The 21,288-nt window shown below is 52.3% G+C and overlaps 1 protein-coding gene across 5 annotated transcripts in view; it reads left to right on the plus strand.

Moving 5' to 3' along the window:
* The window catches only part of SEPTIN5 (septin 5), a 43,725-nt gene that overhangs the window by 6,153 nt on the left and 16,284 nt on the right, over positions 1-21,288 (plus strand). The window contains exon 1 of one of the 5 annotated variants that reach the window (XM_040576675.1): positions 1,077-1,252. The exons of 3 other annotated variants lie outside the window; for them this stretch is intronic. In XM_040576675.1, the coding sequence (XP_040432609.1) occupies positions 1,112-1,252 (141 nt within the window). In that variant the 5' untranslated portion in view covers positions 1,077-1,111. Of the gene's footprint in view, positions 1-1,076; positions 1,253-10,116; positions 10,181-21,288 lie in introns of those variants that run through there. One more of the 5 variants, XM_040576680.1, reaches the window with a different exon arrangement.

Consider the following 21,288-nt stretch of genomic DNA (forward strand, 5'->3'; position numbering starts at 1 on the left):
ATAGTAGAGTAGACTGGAGGGCACCTTCTTTGCTCACCCACATAGCTTTCTTGCCTGACCAACACTATGTCTTTGTCCCCTTCCTGCCCCAGGCAGAGATTTCCTTGGGACAGTGAAATCTCCCGGAGCAACCCTCCGTTACTTATGAAGGAAATATGCGACATCTCTAATACATTGTGTGACTTCAGATTTTTGTGAGGCATATGCAAGTTGTTTCATAGCATACTGGAATAATTCCATATGGGCTGGATTTTGTCTCTCTGTGTGTGTATGTCTACAGTGTGGTTAGCCTTGAAGCACAGGAAAAATATTTGTCGGCTGTTACGCATTCCTTTTGTCCCAAAGAATCGTCCCTGGAGCAGTGAAGAGATTTGCAGTCATCTTGTTCCCACAGGGATGTTCAGGAGCTGGATTTGTGTGTGGTGTATCAGAAAGGCAGGGATCACATCCCAGAACATGTGCTCCTCATCAGTATGTGTGCTGCTGTTCATCCGTGACTTGGTATCCCAGAAACATCATTTAAAACGAATAGTGGAAGTTGGCACTGAGTGTGCTGAGGGGAAGGATTTGTATGTGCGACACTACCCAGAGCGGCTGGACCGCAAAAAGCCAAAGACATCTTCTGTTGCTCCCAATTCAAGTAAGAGTCCTTTATGTTTTGAGGCCTGAATAGATTAGCATTCTTAATTCCCTGTCTTGTAGGAGTGTATTTCCAGCGCAGTATTTGGAATCTTATGGTTTGTTAACACTCAGCTGTAGACTGCAGTGCCTTCCCTCGGCATGTCACTCCCAGCCCCTACCTACGTGTGTCACCCCGAGTGCTGCCACAGCAGCTACGTGCTGGAGGGAGCTGGGAGGAGAGCACCGGAGGGCTGCAGGGCCCGGCTTGCTGATGAGCAAAGCTTGGCCGAGTGTTGGCCAAGAGGAAGTGAAACCCTGCGCAAGCATCTGCAAGGGTGCAATGCCAAGAGTGGGAGGAGGATTGTTTAGCTTTAGTACAACTGTCTGCTTCTGAAATCAAAAAAAAAAAAAGAGGGGGTAGAAGTTAAAGCTGAAGTTAATTTCTAGAAGAGAGATACAGCTATGCCGTGCAGGACAGCACAACGCAGGGATGCTTGAGATGGCAGAAACCTCACTGGGTGCAGCTGGGCAGTCTTCAGCTTGCATCAGCCCAGTGGTGTGCCAGCGAGGGCTAAGGAGGCTCAGGGTGAAGACTGCACAAGTCCAGCATGCTGGAGGATCTCACGCTGCGGTGCGTACTCGGGAGTTGGAGGTGTGAGCCAGGTGCCAGTGAAGTTGTCAGCCAGTCAGAGGTGGGCAGCCCTTGCTACAAGCTTTACCTCCAGCTTTTCTCTCGCACCTTGGGCTGTTTCTCCACACAGCTGCGCTTGCTGACAGCAGTGAGAGCCTGTGGCAGGACTGAAGTGCTCACTGAAGGTAGCTGATGGGGAGGCGGGAGCAGGGTGGTGGCAGACCCGTCCCTGTCTGCCACTGCTGCGGCCCTGTGGGGTGACTGCTCGGAGCCGAAGAGCAGGAGAGCCGAGGTCCTGGGCTTGCCAGCTTTGTTCATCTCACATCTTTGCTCTTCCTGGGAACTTTGGGAGTGCCCCGTTTGTTTTGAAGCATGTTATCAAGAGTGTCCAGGGTGTGTGCATGGAGTGGGGATGGCCTGTCTCCGCCTGACCCCACCCAGGGCAGCTGGTGCCGTTCTCCCAGAATGACTTCTGGCCCCGGGGAACCGGGAGCTGGGAATGCAGGCTGAGCAAATAAACCGCGGGATCGTGAGTGCTAGCTCCTGGAGAGCGGCCATGGGGAGCGAGCCCGTCCTGCTGACCTCTGGATGTTCTCAGTGCAGAAGCAAGGGAGGGGAAGAAAAGATCCCCTCCGCCTGTGGGAAAAGAGGCTTCAAGGGCTCAGCGTCTGCCTTCTGCTTTCTGTGAGGCAAAGCCCCTGGTGGTACAGACATGGTCTGTGCTCCAGTGACTGTTTCATTTTGCCTTGCAGACCCCTGATGCTCAGAGCTGTGTGAGCACACACAAGAGAGCCAGGCAGGCCTTTTAATGCTTTAGTTTGTGTTACAATTATTTTTAAGATCACTTCCCAGACAAGTCACTTCACTTCTTTTTTTTCCACACATTCTGTAATGTCTCCTGGCTATTCCCTCAGTGTGGGAACTATTCTAATCCTGCCTGCTGTGCTGAGCTCATTCTTGCCATGATACACGCACATGTGAAGTCCCTTTAAATCCTGCAGTCTTCCATCCTCTTATTTCTAAATAAATTACATACTACATAAAGTATATGTCCAGGTGAAGTATGACTCACAAAGTTGGGCAGCTGCTGTCTGCCTGTCCTACCTACATCGTCCCCTGGTTGTGTTTTCTGTGTAGTTTAAAGCTCTCCTGAGTCTCTGCATTGAGAGTTAAGTGGTGTGAAGTACTGGAAATGTAGATGGACAGTGTTGGAAATGTCCATGTGGACCAACAGTAATTTCTCTCTGGTCAAGGCCTGCCATAAAAAGTGTTAGAGAGGTTTAAGGCTTTTAGGATCCTATAAATTCTCAGAGCTTCATCCTGCTCAGAGGAGCTGGTGCCAGCTGGTCAGGCAGTAAGAGAAGAAAAAGAAACCCAGGCTTTGGGAAGCTGGTGTTTGTCCTGTTTTCTGGGGAGTGGGCTGAATCAAGGCTGAGGGGGTTAAACCGAGTGATACAGCTGGCCTGTAGAAAAGTCCTGCCTCTGTGATTGTACAGTGCTGAGAGGTGAGCAAGAGCGTGTCATCACAGCAGAAAGAGAGATGCTGAGATGCTCTCTTATCTCCAAGAGGCTGCACTTACAGCCCTGACACTGCCTAGGTGGTTTCAGCGACACGGCTGGAGCAGTGCTCTGCCTCTCTTGGCTGGAGCACGCAGAAGGGGAGCTGCTCATGCCTCGCTCCTGAGATTAATACCTTTGTTGTTCATCTGCTTACTTTCAAGAGCTCTCCTTCCCTTGAAAGGAGCCCTTGGCAGAGTGCATATTTATGAGGGAAGCGGGTATTAGAGAGGGCAGTTATTTAACAGGACTTGGTGCTTCTTCTGGGCAGTTAATCCAGGCACATGCTTGGGAAGGACTCCAGGTCCACCGAGCAGCTGAATGCTCTGGATCTGCTTGTCTGCCAGAAGTCTGACACTTCAGAAGCTCAGACCAGGCCCACAGAGGCGAGAAAGTCAGAGGTATGTTTTCTGTGTGCACCCCAGCACTGTCACACTGATCCGTTTGGGATCCTCTGAAACATCACTACTACGAGCAGGACGTGCTTTCAGTGCAGGAGCACGTCCTCTTGTCCCTCGCTTCATCTGGCTTGCCCCACCACACTCAGCTCATGCTAGATTCACAGCATTTGACTTCACAGGATTTTAAATAAACCAAAACCAACTGGATGGAGCTCAGGGTTCCTCTTCCTTAGTGCCTGCTCTGTTTGGCCTGCTGGTCCTCGAACAGAAAGGCTGCATGCCATCTCCTAGCTGTGTGATGGCATTATTTTCAGCAGCTCTCATTAATGGCAGTGAAAGCCTTTCTGTTTGAGCTGGTAGGGCCAGTCCTCAGCAGCTGCTGGAAGGCTCCAGGCAGTGCCAGGCGTTTTGCTGCCTAGTTTGAATGGCTGATCTGATCTGAACATCTTCCTGCTCCTCCCGTGGTCATACTGTCATGGGCAGGTGTCGGTCAATAGCAGAATTGTTCTCCTGGTAAACAAGCGATGGTGCTAGTGGAGTTGTTCTTCATGTAGCAGCAGTGCAGTGTGTGCGTGGGGTTGCTGATGAGGGATATCATGGAACTGGTTGGTCTGAAAGCTTCCTGAACCATCTTATTTTTCTCTGCAAAGTGTGTGGATGTTCCTTCGTGTATGTAATAGGCCAGCATGCATTTCCTCTAGTGGAGAAAGCAGGTCTTGCTTTGTATTCCTATGGCAGTGGTTCGTAAATGAGCCTGAAAAGAAAAATATTTCCCCGCTTAGAGCAAAATTACATCAGAGAAGAGCCCCATCACAACTTCTTAAAGCTGGGCCTTGAATTTGATCATGCACAGCGGAAATAATAGTCTGTTCAAGTGATATGCAGGTAAGGGAGCATTACCCTGTGCATAGGTCAGAAATGCTCATGTTACAGATTTTGCTTTCCTCTTATCTCCCAAGACTGTGGGATTTGCTTGACTTTGTGTAGTCTGAGGGCACATGAGGGACAATGGGAGGAGATCCCACCACAAAACATGCCTAGAGATCCAGTTCCAGGAAATAAATCCCAAGAAACCTCTGTTTGGCCTAGGGAGTTGAACCTGGGCTAGGAGCCCAAGAAAATCCCTCCCTGTTGGGCATGTAACATCGGTTCTGGGATTTGCTTGGAGATGTTTAGCCCTGGATTCTAACAAATACAGAGGTTTGACTTCGTGCTGTGCTGCAGGTCCCAAGAGCTATTCATGGCCATTAAAAGGCCGTGAGTGACTTTAGCTCTTGGCCTGCTGAGGCTTTCACTTGAGCTTGCATCGCACGGGGTGTGCTGTGGTTCTGTGAGCTTACTGACTGAGCTGAACGTTGCTCGTCTTGCCCCACTCTTCCTTCTCACCCATGTGGCTGTTTCCATTGCTTTTGGGTTGCCTCATAGGAAAGCACAATTTAGCAAATGCAATTTTTCTTCTTCACTGCCTCAAAGTTCTTTCTAACGTTGGGTATTGCTGCGCTTTGTGTGTCCCACAACCACAGTGTTTACAGTCAAATGACTTTGTCTCCTCTAATAACTTCTTTAGTCCAGTTTCATTTCTCTGGCTTCCAGAAATCCATTATAATCACTTCAAAGGTGACATTTCCATGAACTCTGCTCTTCCAGTGCCCGTTCCATTAATGTCCCCCATCTTCCATCTTCTGTACTTTACCATTTTTGTTATTTTCAGGTGAAGCCCAGGAAAAAAAATGAAACCAACAATACCATTTAAAAAAAATCCATAAGAGCGAGGATTTCACAATTAGCTGTTCCTTCAGATCAGGACTGTATCAGTGAGTCACTGCTAACAGTTTTGCTGCAGGGCAAGTACAGATTATATTGATGGCTCTGATTGGATAAACTGCAAATTATAGTGGAAGTCAGGACTGAAATAGCCACAGTAATGTTATCTGGAAAGAACAGATGTTATCGAGAACCCCGATTATTCTCTGTGATTGGGCTGTGTCACTGATAGAGTGACATTAGTTATTCAGTTTGGGGTGCTAACGTTTTTGATTGCTTTTTCACTCAATTTTGGGGAAAGAAACTGTTACCTTAAGGTGGAAAGAGTTATAGGAGGAGTGGAGCAGTATGTTTCAGAATGTGTTTAATGACCCTCTTCAAGATTTAGGGCTTAGCTATCTGTCTCCTCCAGTCCAGTTCTGTGCTAAGGTTTGTCCCTAAGGCTGTGGTTTTTGATGATGAGAGAGGAAAAATGCCTTTCAAATCTGGTAGAAAATACCATTCCTGAGATTTTGTTGAGAAAATCCCAGTATTCCAGGTCTGTCCTGATCAAAGTACGTTTCCTGTTCTGGCCACGATATTTTATACTGTGTTACCTCTGCTGAAATTTGCCAGAATGGCAGAGTTGGGTTGTAAACCCCCTGCCTCTGGGGGAAGATCATAAGAGCAGCTCTGATGTTCTTGTTCCCAGCGTTAAGCACAGTGGGGCCTTGTGGCACAGCGGGAGGGTTGTTTGGTGTGTGTATGGCAATAGTGTCTGTGAAGCCCTCTCCTGGGCCACAGCCCTGCATCTCAGTGCTACCCCCGCCCCAGCTGAAGCGATCCCACTCGTGGTGCCTCTGTAGGCGTATTTGGGATTAACCAGGGGGCTGACGTGTTCTTCTGGTCTGGGCTGACGTAGAGATGGAAGACAATAGGATGAAACATCAGCTTTTCCACAAAGGCCACTGTCAAATATAGTTATTTTAAAGGCAAATCTTTTAGGGAATTAGCAATAAAATACAAGTCTATGGCCAGCTTTCTGTGAACGTGGATGAAAGTGCCCAAGTCCTTTGAAACTGAGAGGGGTGAGGGACCCCTGTAGTTTTACAGATTCAGCCTCGGTGAGCTGTCTGCCGCTGCTCTCCCCCTCACCGCTGTAGCTGATCTCAGCTGCTGTGTAGCAGGACTTCTCGCCATCTCCCATGAGCAAGCTGCTGCTGAGGAGTTTACACACCTGGTGCCAGGCTTACAGTTGCCTTTCATGTGCTGTGGTCTACAGATTAGATCCAGGAAAGGGGTTGGTGGAGGAAAATAACTAGGAAAATACTGCAGGAGGTAGGTTCCAGGCTGCTCTGAATGGTTCTTTCATCTCCGTCTGAAAAAAAAATTAAAAAATAGTAAGAGCCATAGCTCTTGGAAAATGGCTCTGAAAGGATCAATCCCACCCAACATATGCACAATTCCATACATCTGGAGGAGGGAAGTGTAGTTATTTTGTGTGTTTCTGATGTGATAACCCGTTAGTTTTCTTGTATGCTTCAGACTGCAAGCCATCTGGGGCTGGAATGGCCTTTGTGCTCTGGCTTAGGGCCCTCATCATGGGGATGTGCTCCCCAGGAGCAGGTAGCTGATTGCAATCCACTCTCCAGATGATAAATTCAGGGCTGCAGAGCTCAGCAGTGCTTTGCCCTGAGGCTGAAAGCTTCTGCATCCCCTGTGCCTGTCCCTGCTTCACCTAGACTCGTCACAGTGTGGAAAACTCTTGTAAGCTTTTCTATTGCAGATCTCCTCTTACCTTTTGCAATATTGATAATTGAGGACATTCTTCCTGGTTGAACTCCTCCTGTGCCCTGCTCTTTCTGGATAAGCAAATGACATCAAGGGTGGCTGGGCAAAGAATCTGAGAGAAGTGCAGCAAAGCAGCTGTTTGCTATAGCAGGAACATCTGTACTTAGTGGGCTCCCTGCGGTTTGGGAGTAGGTGCTTTCACCTTTAAAATCCAATTCTAAGTCTATGTGTAAACACTGAAATAGGATCTGCTCCAAAGGGAACAGTTTGTATAGTTAAATCTAAGTATTACTGGAAAAGGAAAATACAACCTTCGTCATCTCTAACTCTGCCAGGGCACTGATGTCCTCGAGTCTGTGGAATTCCTTTGCAGAGAGGAAGCCTGGTTTGCCTGGGAAGCGAGATTTTTCTGGAATTAGGTTACTTTCTGTTGATCTTAATAGACTAACAGTTCACAGCATCCCTTCCCTAGCCTCAGATCTTGCTGCCCAGAATGTTCAACCGCCCATGAGCTTAGGTTTGGAAAGTACAAGGTGTGTATTTGTATATCAACCTCTTATCTGTGAGTTCCTCAAACATGGCACAGTCTGATTTTTATTAGGCTGCACTGAGCAAAGCCTTTGCTTTCAGTCTGAATGGCGTTTACCTGTATGTTGAGTGAATGTCCCCCCAAAATCCCACCAAAACAAACGTATATGAAATTTCTGAATCTGAATTTAGTGCATGCCTGCTCTCACTTGCAGAATTATTCATGTACAGCTGCTTTGAAGACAAAATGACTGCCTGTTCCTGCACACGAGGAGCAGCTGAGTATTGGAAAAGTGTGAAGCTTACAGGAAGCGGGAGGTCTCTGCAAACAGTGCTGGTGTGAGTGCCTGGAGAGCTCTCCAGGGTGTCTGGGTGTAGGGTGAAAGCACAACCCTTCCTCAATGCCTCTGAGCACAGGATCCTTGGTGGCTCGGCAGTATCCCTGGCCCAGCCAGGGTAGGCTTGGGTGCTCCTAGTAAGTTTTCCCTGCTGCTGTTAAGAGGTGGCAGAACTGGAGCCCAGGACATGATACCTCTGCACTTCTGTCTGGAGACCATGATTTTTAGGGATATGCAACAGCTGCTTTGGTGGAAGAGTGGCTCCACTCCTCTGTGGCTGAGTCAATCACACAGCAACTGAAGTTTCCTAGAGGTATTTGAGCCTCAGGAGTCCCCTTAGCCCAAATGTTTGACTTCAGGCATGTTTCTGCCTTGCACTGGTGCTCCTCAGGGCAGTGGGATGTGAAGCACGCTCGGCTCACTGCTGATGGAGCTCTCCTGATGGGAGCCAACAGGCAGTGCTGTGTAAAAGGGCTGCAACTGCTCATCTTCCCAACGAGGTGACCTGGCTGTTGGATATTTGCTTCCCCACTGGGTCCTCACTATGTTGATGGCTTCTGCTGGCATCTTACCAAGTTACAGATGTGAGGCTGGAATTAGCAGAAAGAAACTAGTGGGAATGTAGCCGGGTGGGAACATCTTGCTGCTTCCTTCACCAAAACATGTCCATCCAACAGTGTATTTATTCCTAGTCTGTGCTGAAGAAGACACACATGTACAGCCCAGGTCTCTGTGCCTGGAGCCAGAATTTAGAAGAGATTCCTTTCTCTGGTGTCCACCACTTCTAGAAAGGCTGAAGCCCACAAGGGAGAAAGCTCTTGCTTTCATTATCTTCTTGGCTGGTTGATATCCAGGGATGGACTCTGGAAGAAGTTTGGGGAACAAAGGGCTCTGTAGGAGAAGCAGTCATGCTGTACTTCTCTGGCCGTTCAGCTCCAGGGATGTTGTGTGATCTAGAGAAACCAGCAAATGGTCCTGAGTTCCAGCTTTTTATCTGCTTGCAGGAAATCCTAGAAATAAGTGCCATGTGATCCACAGCTGTGCACACGACATATTGTGCCCCTTGTTTCTCTCTCCATTGCACTTACTGCAGCTCCCATTACTGCATGGCAGCAAGAAGTTCCGCCCAGGGTTGCTTTAGCCAGTCGCTGCTGTGGCACACGCTCAAGACCAAGGTCTTGTGCATTTTCATGTACGGGCTGGAGTTGGTTTGGCGCTGAACAACATATGGTTTGCAGCATCTGTATTTGCTCACAAAATGGCCCCTTCCACATTGCGGCTGCCTCTGCAATGGCAGACGGGGAATTCTGGAAGGGGCTGAGAAAACCTCGGTGCCTCCCTCTGCAGAGCAAACTCTGGGGTGAGGGGACAAAACCATGGCCTTAGAGGAAGGAGCTGTGTGACTGTGACGTATCTTGGCTGTTACTGCTGGAGGCACTGTTGGACACTGGTAAGTTTAGTGCTTCCAAGAATGAGACACTGATTCATCTGTGGTCAGTGGGTTTTTAAAATGATGCCACTAAACAGTCCCTCTGGTTTCTGCTGGCCAAGCGCGGCTGTTGCAAGGCTCTTTTCCTTAGGATGCCCCTGTGCTGCCTGGTTCCTCATGGTGCTGGGTTCAGCACCGCCTGAGCTGGATGTGAAGTGAGAATCCTGTTGTCCCTGTGGCCAGTGTGGTGGCCCAGCTCACGTGAGTGGTGGTGTTCCAGTAGTTCACTGCAGCACTGACTGTCTGGAGGCCTACAGAAGTTTTACAGCCTGTTAGATCCTCAGCTGCTCATGTCTCTGCCACCTCCTCTACAACTCCTTTGGATCAGCCTGCGCTGTGTTCACTGCCCAGGTTCCCAGCACGGACCTGTCCTGAGATCAAGTCTGGCCATGTGTTCTCCATGGACACCGGAGAATGGGGCTGTGCTGGAGAGGCCGCAGGGCTGTGGTGTTTGTGCTCGGTGCGGATGGATTAGTTACCAGTACGGGTCACTTCAAACCATGTGCATGGGGACAAAATGTTGGGCTGCTGCAGGGCAGGCGCTTGAGGGTCAGCAGTTGGAGCTGGGCACGAGGTGGAGCAGTGTGGCTGAACTTTGTGGCAGCACTAGGCTGTGATTAATCCTCAACGCTCTGCCTGGGTGGAATCTGGGGACCTGGGGGTCAGGCATAGACCCATGCAGCTTGTGCCATGCCCTGCTGTTAACTCAGAGCAGCCCCTGCCAGGTTCCTTCTTGCAGGGGAAGGAGGGAGGGGAGGTGGTGGGTTCGGATGGCAGCCGACTGGGAGGCAGAGATTAATGAAGTGTTGAGCTCTTAATGGGGAACATGATCTGTTGATTTGGGTTTCCCTCTCCGCCCATCCCACTCTTTTTATTCTGTGGCACAGTCTTTTGAGCAGCTTGAGAAAGGAAGTGATTTCAGACTGGAGGTGACCTCATCTGTCTCCAGCTCTGAGGTGGAGCGGTGTTTGGAGCTACGACCACAGCTTACATCGCTCTTTGAACATTGCAGATGAGAGACTGAGTGTCTGGGGAGAGCCCGGTGCTTCCCGCTCAGCGGAGGGCTATTGGCATGTAGGAGGTAGGATCTTACATCCCACAGCCTGCCAGCCCCCAACCCCTCCTCTCCCTGTGAGGTGCTGGCATCTCACCCCATTTGCCAGGATTTAGGGCTGCTTGGCACTGTCTGAGCTGCCCTGCTGCTTGGGGAAGGGGTGTAGCTGCACGCTGGGCTGTGGCACGGGGTGCGAGTGTGCTGGGAGCTGGGGATGGCTGTGGGGTGTTTTATCTTTCTGGAAGGAAAAGAAGACAACACAGAGTCCAAAGACAGTTGGACAAGAGGCCCAGCTAGAAATACCATGTATCAGAGCAGTTCCTGGTGAAGAGCTAGGCTCTGTCCTGCAGAGCACAGGGTGGGGGCAGCCAGCTGAGTGGTCACCACCAGGTCCCAGGCAGCCACTGCTTGCAGAGAGTACCGGAGGATTCTCCTTCCTGACACGGTAAAGGACCCTACTTCCTCCTGCCCTGACGTCTGCTCCTCTGAGACGGCCAGGATTTTCTCTTGCACGCTTGGAGCCTAAAGTCCTTGGACCGTGCTGGTGTCCAGTGAGGCCAGCTCCACCCTGGCTGCTGGGGCTGCTCTGCCAAGCGCAGCTCTGGACTGCAGCAAGTGACCGTGTGCTCCAGGAACAGCAGCCTCTGAGCGCCGTCTCGCAGGTCATGCGGGGGAGTCCAGCCGCTTCCCCTTAAGCCTAGTTGTCTTCTGGCTCAAACTCAACTGAAGAGATGCAGGGCTGTGGCAGACTGTGGCTGGGAAAATAAAAACAGTCTTGTGTCTCTGTGGCTGTGTGGCTGCAGAGGAAACTCCCTGTGGCTGGGTAGGCAGCACTGGAGGGGGATAAGTTCACTGGAGGAATTTGCTTTTCTCTTGGCTTCATCCCAGGTGGTATCAAGACTCCTGCCTGGAGATAAATTCCCTCCCACCACTGCTGAATATAGAGAATTTAACCCTTCTTGGGATCCAGCAAGAGACTTCCCCCTCCTCTCCTGCCCCTCTTGCACTGGGTGGGAGCAGGAGCTGGAAGCAGATCCTGCTGTGTGTCACTGTGAGGATGGCAGTTCACAGTCTTGTTTACCTCTTTCCTGCTTGAGACTGGTCTCCGTGTCTGTGCATGATGGAGCAACCTGAAGGTGCATGGACAAGCAGGGATTTTGCTTTAAAACACCCCCGTTGTGCCCTCTGCTCAGCATCCCGCAGCTCTGCACGTGACATGGCAGTGCAGTGGCAGGTGAGTGTGGCCGGCTGGGTGACAGAGGAGCTCTGCCGTGCCTGTGACAAGGGGTTTGGGTCAGCAGAGCCCCGAGGGAGGCTTGTGCTGCTGTCGGTGATGGAGGACCTGCTGTGCTGGTGCTCACTGCCTGGCTGGGCTCAGGCCCTTGGCACCCCCCTGCCATCTGCGCTTCCTGCGAGTGAGCCCCAGCAGCATGCAGAGAGCAGCCATTAAGCCGCGAGCCCTGTCAGCTGCCTGTGTCAGTAGGGCACAATAAAGTTGGTGTGTCCAGGCGGCAGCCTGGGCTGGGCTCATGTGTCAGGAACAAAGGAGCTTTTGTAGCAGGCGCTGCCGGCAGCGGGAGGTTTGTTGGCTCTGGAGCTGTGGTGCTAATGCAGGGCTCTGCGCCCAGCCTCCCCCGGCTCGGGGCTAACCAGCAGCCTGGTGGCACATCCCCGCGCTCTTCCTTCGCTCTGGGTGGTCTGAGCAGCAGGTCGAGGGGAGCTCTGCCCGCTGGGCTGAGGAGCTGCAGGAGGCAGGACTGCTGGCCTCTCAAGTCGTGGTGTTCAGCAGCCGGGCTGCCCCGTGCCACGCATGGGGCCCTGCAGGCTGTTGCACATGGACCTGAGGCCTTCCCCTGGGGTCCTCTCCCCTGGCTGCCCTCCCATTGCTGCTTGCAGCTTCGGTGCCACGCTGGCGCAGAGCTCGGCATGGCTGTGGCCGCAGGAGGCACTCACCAGGGCGTTGAGAGCTGCACAGCGTGGTCAGCGGCTGGTACACGAAACCACCACAAGTGGGCTGAGAAGCTGGCGATGGGCTTGAGGCAGTAGGACAAGATCGTGTTGGGAAGGATCCCCTCCGTGAAGCTGCGCTGGATGCTCTGTGGCTTTGATTCTGGGTAGTTTTGTCCAGCGGTTGTCACTGCTGCGGTATCACAGTGCGCTGCTGCTGCCCGCGGTGCTCATGCTGTGGCCTGGTGTTCCGTCCTTCCCAACCGAGGAGCGCTGTTCTCCAGGAAAGCTCTGTTCTGCTGGCTCTAAGCAAGACTATGAAGATTTTGTTGAGAAGGAAAGCAGAGCTCAGTGTGTGCTCTGCCGTGATTGCCAGTCCGCTGCAGACACTGGCTCTTCCAAAGGGAGGAATGGCTGAGGGGAATCACAGGGCCTGGACGGGCAGGCTGAGAGGAGCACGAGGTCTCTGCTGGCTCCAAAAAACACTGTGTGCTCAGAGAGGAAGCAGTAACCACAGGAAAAGGGTAGTTGCTGAACCCAATTTGCCAAGAATTAAGCAATCTGTTTCAGAGCATGAGATGTGTTGAGCAAGAGAACTGGTTTTCCCTCCTGAAGCAGGTGGAAACGGTAAAATGAGGAGGCAGAGTCCTCCTGCAGCTCAGCTGCCAGACAGGGCCAATCCTTCCCAGCACAAGGTTTTTCTCCCTTCCCTCCTACTGATTCTGTTTTCAGAAGCAGCCCGAACATCCCTGTGCCACACGCTGCTGTTTTTATCACCACTGTTTGCTCTGTGCTTTTGTGCTGGCTTGGACTGCTGCAGCCACCACTGGCAGGTCTTGCCTATTTTTGGGGTAGGTGGATGCCCGGTTGGCCCGAGTATACATGAAAACGAATATGTGAAAAAGGAGTGGATAAAGATTGCTCTGCGCAGTGTGAACCCTGCAGGACCCTGATACAGAAGGAGAGAGCTATTAGCTTTGGGATCCTGGTTCATCAATATCAGCAGATCAGATTCTTTTTGGCTTTGTAGGGGGCAGACCAGGAGATGTGGGAACAGCTTGGTCAGCCCCTCCTCTGCTGCAGGACAGTGAGAGGTTCGTGCAGTTGTGCTGGCTGCTGGGAGCAAGTCCTCCGTGCCTGCAGGGAGGTGGCCTGTGGGTGGGTGTATGGCAGAGCTTGAGAGCAAAACCGAACTGGGAGGGCTGCCGTGCATCCCAGGTGTGCCTTGGCACAGAGGGATGTATGAGGTTGCTTTGGGCAGACAGACAGACAGACAGACTGGCTGCTCAGTCCCTGTCCGCTCAGGAGAGCGATGGCTCTCTGGAGTCCGTTGCAGCTGCTCCTGCGAGCCTGCACGTAAGTGGAAACAGATGGCGTCATCTCAGCGGTCGGCAGGAATCTCTCACGGCTGCACAACCCCGAATGAAGTCGGGCTGGGCTGAGGCAGAGCGAGGCTCCCGTGCTGACGGGATGCGCTGGCTCGCGGCTCCCCACTGGGATGTTCCCACCGCCGTGGTGCTGAGCTGCCCTCCCTGCGGCGGTGCTTCCCCTAGCAGGCTCGGGCAGGGTGCTCAGCTGGGTACCACAGAGCCACCCGGACCTTGTCGGTGTCCGTCAGGCTTGGTACCTCATCCAAATGGGCATCCCGACTGTGAGCTTCAGACCTCGCATCACCTGTGTGATGGCAGGACGTGGGAAGTTCTCTCGTATCCAGCACAATCTCTACTAAGATTCAGGCAGAGGGCCTTCCGCTCTGTCTCAGTGCAAACTCAGGCTAACTCCTCATATTTTCCATAGTGGTCAGCACCTCTGGTAAGGAGAAGCAATGCTCAGCAGTCCCTGACTACTACTCTGAAAGCTGAAAGAAACTTTCTTTAAATTCTCTTTGACAGACAGCACAGTTTGATTTAGATTTTCAGTGACTTGAAATTTTCTCCCCCCTCCACAACATTTAACAACGTGTAAATCTCCAGTCATGCTGCAGGGCAGAGGAGCAGTGATTTGTGCAGCAGTGGTGTATCCAAGCTTAGTGTCTGCTGGAGCAAGTTGATGGGGAAGAAGGGGACAGCGGGTGTTGGACAGCATCTCCTTGTTCCCGTTTTGATTATTCTGATGGCATCGTCCCGAGCTGCAGCCTGGTAGGTTCCCCAGCCTTTGTCCATTGGCCAGAGCTGAGGAAGCCTTGGGCTGTCAGTTTGACTGTCTTTGAAGTGTGGACCTAGCGCAGCCATTGCTGCTTTGCAGCCCTTACCTTTTCTCCTTCTCTCATGCAGCCGACTGCCTGCCTCAGTCTGTACATCTCTGGTGGCGGGGGATCAGTGGGGAAGCTGTAAATCCCAGCAGGACAGCTCTCTGTTGTCCTCTGTTGGGTGGAGGTGTTGTGTCTGTGCATCTCTGCGGGTCCTGGGGATGCTTTAGCAAACATCCGGGCTTCAGGGACCAGCACTGCCTGCCAGGGAGCTGCTTGGTGGCAGGGCAGGACAGGCGTCCTGTGTGCTTAGTCAGAATCTCTGTGGATGCTTTGAGAGAGCGCAGACAGCACTGTGCTGGTTTACCCAGGTTTCATGGTTCCTCCGTCTCTTCTTCAGCTTTTTTGTTCCTGCTGTCATGATCCTTTCCCGAGAACATCTCGCAGCACTGCTGACAAACAGGTGTGCCTTTCAATCCCTGCCCTAAAGCAGTGTTTTGCGCCACTGCTCATAAATCGAGGTGTGCTGCAACCCCAGCGTCGCTTATTGCTTATTCCTGCTGATTAGCGTATTGCTTCCAATTGCCAACACCATCACACTTATTTTAATCACAGTCATTTTCCGTGTCACTCAGGGAGAAGGAGCAGGGTGCAGGTGTGGGAGGGAAAGCTGCGTTTGCCAGACTGGAAAGGACAAATGCTTCTGCAATGAAATACTCCAACTGTTGCGCAGTTCGCTCTGTTGTTTATATTGAACCAAAAGAAACATCCAGGGGAGGAAGGGAGCAGAATTTCCCTCTGACTAATGCTGCTGGATCATGCAGGGCTGTGGGGAAATTGCCAGGCAGAGAAACCATCAGGAGGAAAAGGAAATGGAAAGGGAATCTAATTATCCATCTGCAAAGACAAACCTTAATCCTGACGCAGGGCCCAGCCTGGGGCAGGCTGATGTGGGCTGCCAGGGCTGGGAAGTGGGGAGTCCTGGGGGTCCCATCGGGGATGTCTGGTGGCCAAGTGCCCGTTACAGGGAGCCAGGTGAGACCAGGTAACTGCCTTCTCTGAGGCAGTGCCCCATGCCAGGCTCCAAGGGCTGAGCTTTGCAGGTGGGTACAACCGTGTCATGTCCTGGTGGAGCATGGGCAGAGCTGTGCAGGTGTAAAGGGAGGAGGGTGAGTGCCTGGCAGCCTCTCAGCAGGCTCCTCTGGCTCAGGTGGGCTGGTGGTACAAGCCTGAGGGTGAGGGAAGGAAGGTGGAGGTCCCTGTGCCCCTCTGCCATGTCAGTGAGCGTGCACAAGAACTGTGCTTTGTTACCGCAGGGTGGCTGCGCGGGACAGCAGGGGGAGGGTGGGAGGCTGGAGCCAGGGGGTCTGGGGCTAGACCCACAGGAGTCCCCCTGGGAAGGAGGAGGTGCTCTTCCTCCTCTCCATGGTGCACAGCAGTCTGTCTGCCCTTGAAGGCTGCAGGCTGCAGTGCTTTTGGGGGTGGTTGCTCTCACATGCTGGGGCTGGCATTCCTCTTGCTGGGTGCCTTCCACAATTGAAGGTTACTTTCAAGCACTGTCTTTTTTCCCTTAACTAATGTAACGGAATTAAAAATGATCTGGTGAGCTAAGAGTGGGCTCATTCTCCTCTCTTGTGGGCATCAGCTACTCCTAAAGTTATGTTAATTGTAGCTGGGAGACCCAGACAGGGGTTGGGAACTGGCCCAAGATAGTTGGCTTGTGTTCTCCCAATATTGTTTTGGGAGCCTGCAGGGAAGACAGCATGTTCAAGACCTCCTTGAAGAGCTGGGAGCATCCCTGAGATGGGCGTACTGGGGATGAACCAGGAGCATCCCTGCCTGGGTCCCTTTTCCAGCCTTGTTTGTCCCCTGCCTGGTTCCTGCTCGGCGTGCCGTGCTGCCCCAGCCTGGACTGCCTTCCCTGCTGATGCCCAAGGGCTGGCCCCGCGGGACCAGACAGGAGTGTCTCATGATGCTCATGGGCTGTGACGTCCTCTCGGGTTCAGGATTCAGCCTCTTTGGTAGGCAGGCCTGATCCTGCATCCCTTAATCACGTGAGCAGACGTCTCTATTTCAGTGGGACTACTATGTGAGTAAGGATTGCAGGACTGGGACCACTGCCTACAAGTTGAAAGTGGACCTTCTGTAGGGTCCTCTCCCTAGCCTTTTGCTGTTCAAGCACATAAATGTGCATCAACAGCTTCCAAAGCTACTGATGCTCTTGGCATTAGGATGGACAACTTGAGAGCTGGAGAAGCAGTGCCTTTCCATTTCTGAGGATAAGTCAGTTATTTTCCACCCTCTCTCTCCAGAGAGCTCCCAGCCCAGCCAACGTCTGTGCCCTGGGATAATGTGTACCAGTTTTTCTCCCAGGCATTCTTGTTCCTGGCTTTCCAGGGCTGGCAGGGCTCTGTGCTGCCTCTCTGCTTTTCCCAGCTGTAGCTTTGAGGTGAGAGGGAGGGAATCCATGTAAGCCCAATTCATGGCTGGAGCAGGGTAGCGCTGAGGGACTGCTGCAGCCCTTCCTGCACCGCCTGGTTTCTCCTCCGGTCTGAACAGCCCAGCTTTGGAAATCCCCGTCCTTTGCTACAGTTTGGAATGCGCTCACAGCTGAAGGTGCTGCTGCCTGGGACCCTACATGAGGCAGGGCAACAAGGGCTACAAGTCTGCTCCATAAATTGATTTCTGCCCAGCTCTGGTCAGGGGCGGCTGATGCGGGAGCTCCCTGTTCCTGCTGGCTGCAACACCAAGGGCAGCCAGTCCCCACCAGAGCTGCCTTTCTGCTGGTCGGCTTCTCCCTCGCGTGGATCGTGTTGGTACCGCACTAGGGAGGCTCTGCCTGCAAGTGGCTTTTCCTGTGCTTCTCCTGAGAGGATGGTAACGGAGCATTTCATGGAAAAGTTCCAGCCAGAGACCGTGTCTGTCCAATCTCTTACATTTTACAGATTATCCTAAATGAAGAGCAGAAGAGCTGGGTGTGACAAGAGCTGTCAACTTGCTCCAGAGGGAGTCACAAGTTTAAAGAAGTGGGAGGGAATTTATGGTCCCTGGTCCTTTTTCAGAGCTGGAAGTGGAGGCACCTGGTGAGTCACACAGTGCCGCCTGGGAAGCCTGAGGTGCTTCAGGTGGGAGCAGGGAGCACAAATACCATTAAAATGCAATTTAATAGATTTCTGGAGGGATTATGTGGAAAAACAGCAGTGATCCTTCAGCGGAAATTAAAACTTGACCTGTGGAGTAGGTAAAAGAAAACACAGGAGATTTGGTTGCTGTGTTGATTGTGTTCGTGGCCCTGTATGTGCAGGAGAATAATCCTGTGTTTTGGAGTTTCAGCAGAGCTCTGCTCATCTGGTTTCTTGCTTTTTCCAGAGCTTCAAAGGATGAAGCTCTGATGCTTCCAGTGACCACTGACTTAGAGCCTTGCTTACAAGTTCAAGGTTTAATTAATCCTCAGAGTTTAGATCAGCCAGGTGTTTTCTCTTGGGTCAGGTCAGCGGGAGCCTCAGGGTAACTGTGCTGCTCTGCTAGTGTTGGAGCAGCAGAGTGTAAGCCTCGTGACACCCACGAGATTTACCTGTCCACAGTCAGCACTGATTTTCCACGCAGTGGGAGAGGAGAAGGCAGGAACCGAGTTGGGAGCTGGGGGCTGCTGGGGGGAAGGTGTGCGGGGCCCTGGTTGATGTCCCTGGAGCCCAGCCAGGACGGTGTATATTTAGCCAAGGACAGAATTTCCTCTCCCCGCCTCCATCCCTGATCTGTTCTCTCCTCGCCCATCCTCATGTCGTCGCTGCTCCTTGCTCGTCACACTCGCAGCGCTGAGCTCCCTGTAGCTGAGCTCTGCCCGTCCCTGCCAGGCCCCAAGCGCTGCCTGGTCTGTAGCGGGCGTCCTGCTTCCAGCCCCGCTTTGGGGTGCTGGGTGCCCTGCGTCTCCCTGCAGGTAGTGCCCCCACTGAGCTGCGGCTCCTTGCTCCTCGGACGGGTGTGTGGTGTGGGTGTGCAGTGTGAGGGCTTGCCACACCCCCCCAAGGCTGATGTGCTGCTCCCAGGGAGGTTTTGTATTCTCCGGCCAGCTGTCCAGGGGTAAATTTTGCCTTCTGTGAGTTTATACCTAAAACCATGAATTAATGTGTTTTCTCTCCTCTTCTCAGAGACTGTCTTCAGCCCTGCAGGCTAGAAATCTCCTTTAACAAACAGAAAAGTAGGACATCGCTCCCTCACCGCTGGTGTGCAGCCACAGCTCTTCCCACACGCTGCGTCCCCTGCCCAGGGCAGCTCCCAGGCTGCAGCCGCCCCGAGCCAAAGGAGAAACCTTGCAGAAAGCAGGGCACATGCCTTGGCTCTGCCCTGGCCCCCTTGCTGGCAGGCACGTGCTCAACGCAGCAGCAACTCCGAGAGGTCAGGCTGTGCCTGATGGCACTGGTTGGTGACTTTTTGTCTATTTTGCTGTCGCAGCATGACAAAGAAGGGCTGGTCTGTGAGGTGGGGCCAGCTTGGTGCACCCTGCAGCTGCGTTTCCCTTGCTGCTGGTGGCAGAAGACACTTTGGTTTCGCTTTATATTTTGAAACGGTGAAGATGTGCGTTTTCCTGCTGAGCTCCAGTGCTCACAGCGTGTGAGAAGTCCTCTGTGCTGTTTTTCTCTCTCAAGGATGTTGTACATCAGGCTTCTTGTTGGAGGAGCAGGTCAGAGCTTCTACTGGGCACTTCCAGGGCCTGTGTGAAAAGGGAGGGGGGACATGAGAAAGGGCAAAGGCAAAATAAGGTTTGGCCTGGCCATCTTTGGAGGTTTGCACGTGGACCAACCTGAGTCAATGACTGGGTGTGCCCTGCAGCACGTCTGTGTGGCACAAGCCTGTCCTTGGCTCATTGCTTCTGCTTTGGTGACTCTGGGTGGAAGAGGAGCCAAGATAAGTATCTCTAGGAGGGGCAGAGGAGGCCGAGTCTGGGAGCCATCAACCCTCCTTCAGTGCTTTGAAAGCCGTAGCGCTGGCCATGCAGTGCTCTCTGTAGCAAAGACCTTCCCTTCTGGGTTTCTTTTCCGATCTGCTCTCTCCATTCCCAGGCGTGGCCTCCTGGCTGGAATTCCTCCCTGGCTGCCAGTCCTGAGAGCCGTGTGTGATGTGAGAGCTCAAGGCGCTCAGGAGACAGAAGCTCCTTGTTCCTGGCTGCACCATCAGCACGGTTCCTGGGGCCATGAACAACACTGTGGTTTTGTCGCAACCAAATCATTGTTGACTTCATCCGTGATCGTAGCTCAGAAGAACGCTCCCATTGGGTGCAGTGGACTGGTGAGGACACAGCGTGCCTCCCTGTGCCCAGGCAGATGCTTGTGGTTGGTGGCCGTGTGGCCTGCGGTCTTCAGACAAGGGTTTTTCAAGCCACGAGAATTCGTGGAGGTTGGAGAGGGTTTGGTTGCAGCTATTGTGGTTTATGGGGTGGAAGGACTGGTGGAACCTCGGTGTTATTGCAAGTAAGTTCAGATTTGTTTCTTGTGTACCCCCAAGCCATTGCTCTCGCTGCCTGGTACGGACAGTGTGACACCTTCAGTGCTCCTCAGTCATATACAAGCTGCAGACTGTGGTGGTGGAGTCCTCCAGTCAGGGAAGCAGGAATCAGATATTGTGAATCTTGGAGGGGGAAAAAAAGTGTCATGAGTGTGGCTTGACCTACTGTTGAGCTGGGAGAACATTGTAAGTGTTACCTACCCCCTGAAAATGGACACGACCTCAGAGTAGTGGAAGAGCTGCCATAAGGGGGCAAGGCAAAATGCCTTGTTCCGAGAAGTGGCAACTCTTGCCACACCTGGATCTCAGTCCAGACCTGCTTGGCCACTACACTCAGAAATGACTGGGAACAAACCCCAGTGAGCAGAACTTAAGGATGCTACCGGTAGGGCAAGGTCGTTTGGAAAAAGGCTTTGTGCATGTGATATCACAGCTGCCACAGGGAGGGAGTTTTCCTCTCTGGGATTGTTTCCCAGTTCTCCCTCTTATGTTTCTCAGCCTCTAGAACCTCATGCCTGCAACTCCTCACCTTTCCTCAGCTTGCAGGATGGCAGTGTAGGTAAAACATCGTTCTTTTTCTGTGTCCAGTCTCCCCCCAGTACGGTATGTGCAGAAGCCCAGCATCTAAGACCTTTCTACTCTTGCAGCTGCTCCCAGACTCCAGGCCACTGGAGATCTCCTGGTATCTCTGTACCTTGCGGCAGAACCTTCTATCAGCCGTATGGGGTGTGAAGCTGGGTCCCTGGGTTGCAGCCTGAGGCTGAGCAGGGCAGCCCCACTGATCCCGTGCTCTCTACAGTTGCTGCTGGAAACCTGCGGCTCCCAGAAAAGCAGCAGGAGCTGGGGCTGGGAGAGAGGCAGGAGTGTAGCGGGGAGCCAGCATCCTGCCCTGTTTGTGGGCAGAAAGCTGCTCAGGAACCCGTGTGTCAAGTTGCAGGTTCCTCCAGCACCACCAGTGTTGCCATCTCGTGTGGCTCTATTATAAGTGCCATGATATTAACCCCCAGATTCTGGGATCATGTGGTTATATGAGATTAAAAGTGTTTGTTTCAAATAAATTCATGTTCAGTTTCTATGGCTGCATAGAAAAGCTGAAGTGCAGGTCTTATATGTGGGTTCAAATCCTAAACTTGAAGCTTAAATGATTTTTCTGTGAATGCTAAGCTGTTACTAGGCTGGCTACTTGTGCTTAACAAACGCACAGATACTTCTTTTTTTTTTTTTTTTTTTTGAATTTTCTCCAAAGCTGGAACAGTTGCTATAAGGTGCAGAACACACCAGCTGCCTGTTACACGTGGATTCAAATGAAGCTCCAATAGTGCCTGGACTGGACAATAGAGAGGGACTGGCACTGTGTGGAGGGGGACCCATGTCCACCAGGATTGGGGCCAGGGGGGTAAGTCTGGAGTCAGATTTTTGGGAATTTTCTGGACCCCTTAGTCTTCCGTACACACAGCCAGAAGCAGCACATTTTTGCCAAGAGCAGTTTCCTTGCAGC

This window comes from Cygnus olor, chromosome 17 (genome assembly GCF_009769625.2).
Source record: "Cygnus olor isolate bCygOlo1 chromosome 17, bCygOlo1.pri.v2, whole genome shotgun sequence".
NCBI lineage: Eukaryota > Metazoa > Chordata > Aves > Anseriformes > Anatidae > Cygnus > Cygnus olor.